Below are 8,345 nucleotides of genomic sequence, written 5' to 3' on the forward strand. Positions count from 1 at the left end.
TATGCGTCCTAGAGCGAAAAGGAGCTTAATTCATGACCACCACCAAAAAATTGAAAATTCCATTAAAATCATGGAAAAATTGAAATTTTTAAATGAAAAACTTGTTTTGCTCATATCTCCTAAACTATGCGTCCTAGAGCGAAAAGAAGCTTAATTCATGACCACCCCCAAAAAATCGAAAATTCCATCCAAATCCTGACAAAAATGAAATTTTTATATGAAAAAACTTGTTTTGCTCATATCTCCTAAACTATGCATCCTAGAGCGAAAAGGAGCTTAATTCTTGACTACCCCCAAAAAATCGAAAATTCCATCCAAATCCTGAAAAATTGTAAATTTTTATATGAAAAACTTGTTTTGCTCATATCTCCTAAACTATGCGTCCTAGAGCGAAAAGGAGCTTAATTCATGACCACCCCCAAAAAATCGAAAATTCCATCCAAATCCTGACAAAAATGAAATTTTTATATGAAAAAACTTGTTTTGCTCCTATCTCCTAAACTATGCATCCTAGAGCGAAAAGGAGTGCTTTAACGAGTTAGAAAACCAATATAAATTGAGCCTTCTTGAGAATAAATACACTTGATTTTCCGTTTCTTTATAACTTCATATTAAATCGTATTTATTCACATAAATTCATCTATAACTATAAATTTTGTATGTCACTTCAAATTCACAATAAATGGTTCTATTCTTTTAACAATAATACTTGTGCAATACTCAAATTGATCATTTAATTCTTAGCCTTTTATTCTTATCTGGTATGCTTTTTCAAAATGTGCTGTGGTCTTGATGACGATTTCTCTACAACTGCCCCTCCTTCACCCTTTTGCTGTAGTCGCTTGTTGGCAAGGTAGAACGAAGAAACAAGAAACATATGAGATCGTTATGACTTGGATTGGCAGGATTGCCATCCATTTGTTTACTGCGTAAACATCCTCCCCGGCCATGGGGTATCTAAGCAGATATTAAATTGTGGACTAAATTTACTACATAGCACATTTGGTATATTTGTGTTTTTTTTCGATATGGAAAGGGTATTTAAAATTGAACATCTTAGGACGTTGCTGACCCAATTACCAACCACCCTAAGGTGGAATCCTGAGCCATAAGCAACCCGCCTTCTGCCTGCATTATATTTGATTTCATGATTGCAGGAAACAAATCTGCGCCGATTTCTATGTAGATTGGATTGTTGGATATGAATTTGGGATCGGCTAATTCGATTCGCGGAAATTTGTCCAAGATGGTTTCGGAGAGAGATTGAGCATAAGGTTCCCGTGGTAAAGTCTCTGTTACCCTTGCATTAACCTGAAAAGCCGGATAGGTTGGGACGGTGGCCTCAAAGCTCAGACGTGTATACAATAACGAATCCACCGTGAATGTTTTAAGCTCATATTCTTCAATAAGTCGAGCAGCGATTATTGTCGACGATAAACTGGAATTCATTAATGCTCTAACAAATTTCGTACTATCGCCCATATGAACTTTTATTAGTGCAGTCGGTAGTACAGTTCTCAGTATGTTGCATGAAACTGGGTTTGGTCGTTTGGATGATAACTGCGGAGGGGAATGGGAACGAATTCTAGGGGCAGTGGATTCATTCCTCCAAATGCGCTTATGTCCGTGCAAACTAGTATGATGTTTTTCTTTACAGATGTTACATCGGGCATGGCTTTGACATTTGCCTTGAAGGTGGTTTCTTGCTAAGCAATTAACACAGTAATGGAGCTTCATAACTGTTTTGTATTTGTCGATCAGGTTCATGTGGCGGTATTTTGAGCAAGACGATAAACTATGATTTTCTCGACATAATCCGCACCCAAAATGTTTCATACTGTGATTTGAATGAGTAAACTGATGTTGCTCCTCACTTCGTTTACCTTGTCGCCAGCTTATTGAACAATTTCTGTGTAAAGGTGCTCGGTTTGCACAGCTTTTACAAGTTCGACCCATGCTTGTTAGCGCACCTATGGAATAAATAGTTAAACAATGAAAATTAGAGTAAAAATGGGATTTAATGTGTGTTGTTGGTGTAGAGTGTTATCTAAACAAAAAGTATAGGTTGAGAAAAAAAACATTAATTTGTGGGCAACACTACTAATTTAGTAATTGGTCTTGTGATAACACCGGTCGTGGTACGCAGATCCACAACTCTCGTTCTGTTGTCGGATCCATTGTAAACCTTGGTAACCCTGCCTAACAGCCACTCATTAGGGGGTGTATTATCCTGACGAACGACTACCATATCATCCCTTTGGATTGATCTTTGCGGATATTTCCATTTGTAGCGCTTGTGGAGTTCCTTTAAGTATTCCTCCTTCCATCTTCGACAGAAATAATGGTGTTGTACTCTGAGACGCTGCCATCGATTGATCAGACTCATGTTATTGTCTCCGAGTTCCGGTTCAGCTGGAGTTAGTAATGGGGTTCCTATAAGAAAGTGCCCCGGGGTTAGTGGATTTAGGTCCTCAGAATCATCGCTCGAAGGTGAAAGAGGTCTCGAGTTGAGACATGACTCTATTCTGGCTAAGAGAGTATTCAGCTCCTCAAATGTATGCCTTTGATTTATGCAGCACTTTTTCAGGTGAGCCTTAAAGCTTTTCACTCCTGCCTCCCATAGTCCGCCCATATGTGGGGCTCCGGGAGGTATAAAGTGCCATTTTATGTCCTGAAAATTATGAGCAGTAACGACTTCTCCTCTTAGTCCGTTTATAAACTCCTGGCGCTCCTTTCTAAGCATCCTTGCCGCTCCGACGAAATTTGTACCATTATCGGAGTAAATAGATTCTGGACATCCCCGTCTTGAGAAGAACCTAGCGAAGGCTGCCATAAACGTTGGAGTGGAGAGGTCGGATGTGAGTTCTAGGTGTATAGCTTTAGTCGAAAAGCATACAAATATACAAACGTATCCTTTAGTAATTTTGCAGCATCGTGCCGAGTAGCTTTTGACCTCGAACGGGCCAGCGAAGTCGACCCCCGTGTTGGTAAATGGTCTTGAGAAAGTACTTCTTTCCGGAGGCAATGCTGCCATTAATTGTTTTGATTGGTTATTCTTATACCTAACACAGGGTACGCATGAATGTATTGTACTTCGAATCATAGTTTTTAGTTTGGGTATCCAGTAACAGGATCGAAGGACTCGAAGCATGACTTGATTGCCACCATGTAGGGTTATTAAGTGTACGTGTTTCACTAACAAGCGTGCAAATTCACTGCAGTATGGAATGAGTACTGGGTATCTCTCATTATAACTTAGGTGACCAGCGTTTACTAATCTACCATTAACTCTCATGATTCCATGTACATCTATGAAAGGGTTTAATGTAAGTATCGAACTTTTCTGAGGTAATTTTTCTCGGATTGTTAAGCAGCTGTGCTCTTCTGGAAAGTATAGCTTCTGACAAACTATTATTAATCGATCCTTTACGAGTTTGATTTCTTCCGAGGTCAGCTCCAAACGTGAGAATTTAGTAGATTCCCTATGTTTCAAGGTGTTAAAATAAAATCTATAAACGTACGCCAGAACTCTAATTGCCCTTGACCACATTGAAAATCTTGTTAATATGTCTGAATGAATCGAAACAGTGTTTGCGAAGACTTTCACGGTCTTCGCTTCCATTTCGGTGGTAAACGATGGTGACACCGGCCAATCAGACGTGTCGTTACTAAGCCACGAAGGGCCCTTCCACCATAATGACTCATGTTTCAGTGCACTAACATCACATCCCCGACTAGCTATATCCGCAGGGTTGTCGTGAGAAGCTACGTGTCTCCAATTCTCTGCACTAGTGTTTCTTGTTATAATGGACACCCGATTTGCAACAAACGTTTTCCATGTGGTCGGTGGTTTACTAAGCCACGCTAATACTATTGAAGAATCTGTCCAATAGTGTGTAGCATATTGGGGAATTCTCAGCTGTGATAACAAAGCATTAACCATCGTGGCTAATAATGCAGCGCCACATAGCTCTAACCGTGGCAGCGATAATACCTTTATCGGTGCCACCCTAGTTTTTGCAAAAAGTAATGAAACAGACACAGGTCCAGATTTGGGTATAACTCTAGCATATAAGACTGCGGCGTAAGCTTTTTCGGAGGCGTCCGAAAATCCATGAAACTCGATGGTATCCTTAGGTGTAAACCGAATCCATCGGGGGATTTGAATTTGCCCTATATTAGAATGGCTATCAATGAACATGTTCCACTTATGTAGGGTGTGTGTCGATAAACTTTCATCCCATCTGGTATTGTCTTGCCAAATCTGTTGCATGATTATTTTGGCTGTTATAATTATGGGCGCTAGCCATCCTGCTGGGTCAAACAGTTTGGCGATCTCAGATAGGACTATACGCTTAGTGTATGTATTGGGTCTCTCCATTAGAGGAACGTCGAAAAGGAATACATCGCTTTTAGCGTTCCAACGAATTCCTAACATTTTTGTATTTGATGATTCGGAGAGCGTCAGTAATTCAGCATTTAACAAATGCTCTCTGGGTATATGGTCTAACAGTTCCGAAGAATTTGCCATCCATTTTCGAAGTGGAAATCCAGCTGATTGCAAAACGGAAATTAGCTCATTTTGAGCTAGTTTCGCGTCAGAAAGTGTATGAGCACCAGCTAAAACATCATCGACGTACATGGAGTTCATTAGAATATCAGATGCACGGGGGTGCGTGGCTTGAACCTCCTTGGCCAAATGATGAAGGGTACTCACAGCTAAAAAGGGTGCTGAGTTAACTCCGAACGTAACTGTTTTGAGTTCATAATCTCTAATAGGCTCATTCACATTACTTCGATACAAAATCCTTTGAAATCGGGTGTGCGATGGTTCCAAAAGTATCTGACGATACATTTTTTGTATGTCAGCATTAAAAACGAACTTATAAAATCTCCACTGTAATATCAGTATGACTAAATCCCCTTGTATAGTGGGGCCTGTGAGCAAAGCGTCATTTAAGCTTTTCCCATTCGAAGTCTTACTCGACGCGTTAAATACAACCCTAACCTTAGTAGTAACCCGATCTGGCTTAACAACAGCGTGGTGGGGTAAATAGTAAGAACTATCAGGGTTCAAAGTGTTTTTGAATTCCACAGGTACCATGTGACCTAACCTTATGTACTCTTCTAAAACATTGTCGTACTCTTTTTTTAATTCCGGTGTTTTCATTAGCTTGCGTTCATTTCGGAGAAACTGTGCCATTGCTATATGTCTGGAATGGCCAAGTTGAATTTGTGGTGTCCTAAAGGGTAAACAAACTTGGTAACGTCCTTGTGGCAGCTTGCATATAGTTCTGTCGAATATCTCCTCGCACATTTCATCTTCTAAGGACCGGTGGTGTTTAATGGGTACCTCCTCAATTTCCCAAAATCGTGTTATAGTTTTCTCTAGCGATACGGAATTGAAAAATGACACCGCTTGATTCTGAGCTCGTCTCTCATTGATTGGTCCCGTGAGAACCCATCCAAATTCAGTGTCTTGAGCTACTAATGTATCTAGAATATTTCTTTGTACACCTGACCGAATGATTTGTGGGTAATAATCACATCCTATGATGAAATCAATGGGTCGACTTTGGAAGAAAAGTGGATCTGCCAAGGAAGTACTATTCAATTCATTTAATACGGGTTGGGTGATATTCTGGGTTGGCAAGGCGTGGGTTAGAGTTTTTACTACTATCGCTTGTACTGTTATACAGAAATCTTGTCGCACAGCCGACCTTAAAACTACTTCACATATTTTGTCTGATCTGGCGGATATTACTTCATTGATGCCTGATATCTCTGCAATTATGGGTAGGGTGGGTATATTCAATCTACGTCGCAATGTATCGGATATAAAAGAAAAGTCTGATGCTGGATCTATTAAAGCTCTAGCTGTGAATAATGCCCCATTATGCTGTACCTTCAAAACCGCTGTCCCCAACAATTTTTTCCTTTCATCTATTTGGTTACAGGATTGAGTAAAGGTTGAAAAGGCCTGAGAGGAAGCGCTCATAGGAACAGACTGTTCACATTCATGAATGGCGGTCTGATTTTCCGCCGAAGTGTTAACTGGGATTTCTGTGGAGGAATTTGGTTTATGCAAAAGCGTGTGGTGTCGCCTTCCACAGTACCGACATCTGAACGAGCTTTTACAATTCCTCAATATGTGAGATATAGCTAAACAGTTATAGCAACATCCATTGTTTTGCACAAACTCAATTCGTTCCTTCACACTTAACGTTTCAAATTGTGGACATTCCCGAATAGTGTGATTATCTTCACAAAATTTGCACTCTAAAACCCTATGGTCTCTTGAAGTTTCGTTTGTGGTTGGTCCCTGAGTGTTACCTTTTTTGGAATTAGAAGGCGAAATAACATTCACATGAAATAACTTGCCTCTTTTTTCATTACTGTCTAACCATTTTGGAGTACCTATGCTTTTAATGTCAGCTACCGACTCAAGTCCTTTGAATGTATTCGTTAGAAACGCATCCATTTCTACCCATGTTGGAAGAGCTGAAGGGTCGCTTAGAGTTTCTTCAAACTTTGTAAGCATTTGCACGGGTAACTTCATCGAACATAAATATATCAGGATGGGGTCCCAAGAATCGGTTGGTACTTTTAATAACTTCAAATGATTTATGCAGCTGTTTACGGTTCGTTGTAATTTGCGTACAGATGATCCACACTGTGCCGTGGCCGTTGGCAAGTCCAGTAAGATTTTAATTTGCTTGTTAATTTGCATCCTTACATTGTCATACCTAGCCCTAAGATCCTCCCAGGCTACGCTGAATCCTTTGTGTGTAAGGGGTGCATTGTCTACTATTTCCTTGGGCTCATCTCCCGTTTTTTGTTTGAGATAAAATAACTTTTCTACTTCGCTCAATCTAGGGTTATTTCCATAAACAGCCAAAAACATGTCGCGAAATGAGGCCCAAGATGCATAATCTCCCTTAAAGATTGGAATGTCACATGGTGGAACACTAAACGTAGCCCTATCGTCGGGTGTCGAAACGTCAGAACCCCTTTTCATAACTTCCGAAAGACTTTCCATTGCCTCTTCTATCGCAATCATAGTATCTCTGTAAAACTTTCTACTAGCTTTCATATTCTCATGAATTTCCTCCATGTTTATAGATTTCACTTGTTCTGGTTTGTCCAATAATGGGGACTCTATAAGGGCATCGTATTTCCCAATTATTTTTGCCCAAATATTCTCTAATTCTCTCTGAACTACTTTTAAAGCCGACATTGATTTCTTCGCAATTAGAACAGGCCCAAATTCAGCCTTAAATGCATTTAATTCTATGGTTATGCTGCGAGTCAAACTGCCAGCTAGTGTTGTTAATTCAGCCATAATTCAAAAGGTATATATGCTAATTCAAAGGGTATATATGACAGGGGTTTGTCGATAAATACAAAGGGTTTAACATACAAGTTTGCCTACTGACAAATGGTTTTTGTGTTTGCTTAATTGCTTAACGAATGACACAGAGTACTCACCGAGCTTGCTATAGGGTATACTTTGTCTGTCGGCAAGGAATTTGTGAAATATTTTCGAGTAATTGATTTGTAACCTGTTGTATGTATTTTACACAAACGATTCTCTCTTCTTTTGACTTTTCTCTTTTCTGAGGAGTACCACACACTCTGTACACTTTTTTGAATTGTATGGTCGATTCTTCATCTTCTTCTATGATCTTCTCACAACACTTCTCTTTAAGGTACTTATTATTATTATTATTATTATTTTTTTTTTAAGAGAAGCGTAAATTATTCACAACAAGAGAGATTAATCACTTTATTTCTGTTTTGGAGACTTAATCATAGATCCCCTTTTTCGTTCTTTTTTTCTTTTTTTTTTGTTCTTGGATCACGTAAACATTTATTGGATTATTTATTTGTTTTCAGTGGACTGTATAGGGTAAATAGTTTCCGTTATTTGACTAGAAGGTTCGAAGACCATGCTTTAACGAGTTAGAAAACCAATATAAATTGAGCCTTCTTGAGAATAAATACACTTGATTTTCCGTTTCTTTATAACTTCATATTAAATCGTATTTATTCACATAAATTCATCTATAACTATAAATTTTGTATGTCACTTCAAATTCACAATAAATGGTTCTATTCTTTTAACAATAATACTTGTGCAATACTCAAATTGATCATTTAATTCTTAGCCTTTTATTCTTATCTGGTATGCTTTTTCAAAATGTGCTGTGGTCTTGATGACGATTTCTCTACAACTGCCCCTCCTTCACCCTTTTGCTGTAGTCGCTTGTTGGCAAGGTAGAACGAAGAAACAAGAAACATATGAGATCGTTATGACTTGGATTGGCAGGATTGCCATCCATTTG

At 39.0% G+C, this 8,345-nt stretch overlaps 2 protein-coding genes across 2 annotated transcripts; both read right to left on the minus strand.

Moving 5' to 3' along the window:
* Positions 1-598: 598 nt before the first annotated feature.
* On the minus strand, positions 599-7,598 carry LOC142242484 (uncharacterized). The gene is made up of 2 exons (XM_075314048.1): positions 7,489-7,598; positions 599-1,970 (listed from the first exon to the last, which is right to left on the minus strand). The coding sequence occupies exon 2, from the start codon at positions 1,954-1,956 to the stop codon at positions 1,057-1,059; it is 900 nt and encodes a 299-aa protein (XP_075170163.1). The 5' UTR covers positions 1,957-1,970; positions 7,489-7,598; the 3' UTR covers positions 599-1,056.
* Positions 2,081-7,342, minus strand: LOC142242485 (uncharacterized). Its single transcript, XM_075314049.1, has one exon. The coding sequence runs from the start codon at positions 7,340-7,342 to the stop codon at positions 2,081-2,083; it is 5,262 nt and encodes a 1,753-aa protein (XP_075170164.1).
* Positions 7,599-8,345: the final 747 nt, after the last annotated feature.

Source organism: Haematobia irritans, unplaced genomic scaffold (assembly GCF_050003625.1).
Source record: "Haematobia irritans isolate KBUSLIRL unplaced genomic scaffold, ASM5000362v1 scaffold_18, whole genome shotgun sequence".
Lineage (NCBI taxonomy): Eukaryota > Metazoa > Arthropoda > Insecta > Diptera > Muscidae > Haematobia > Haematobia irritans.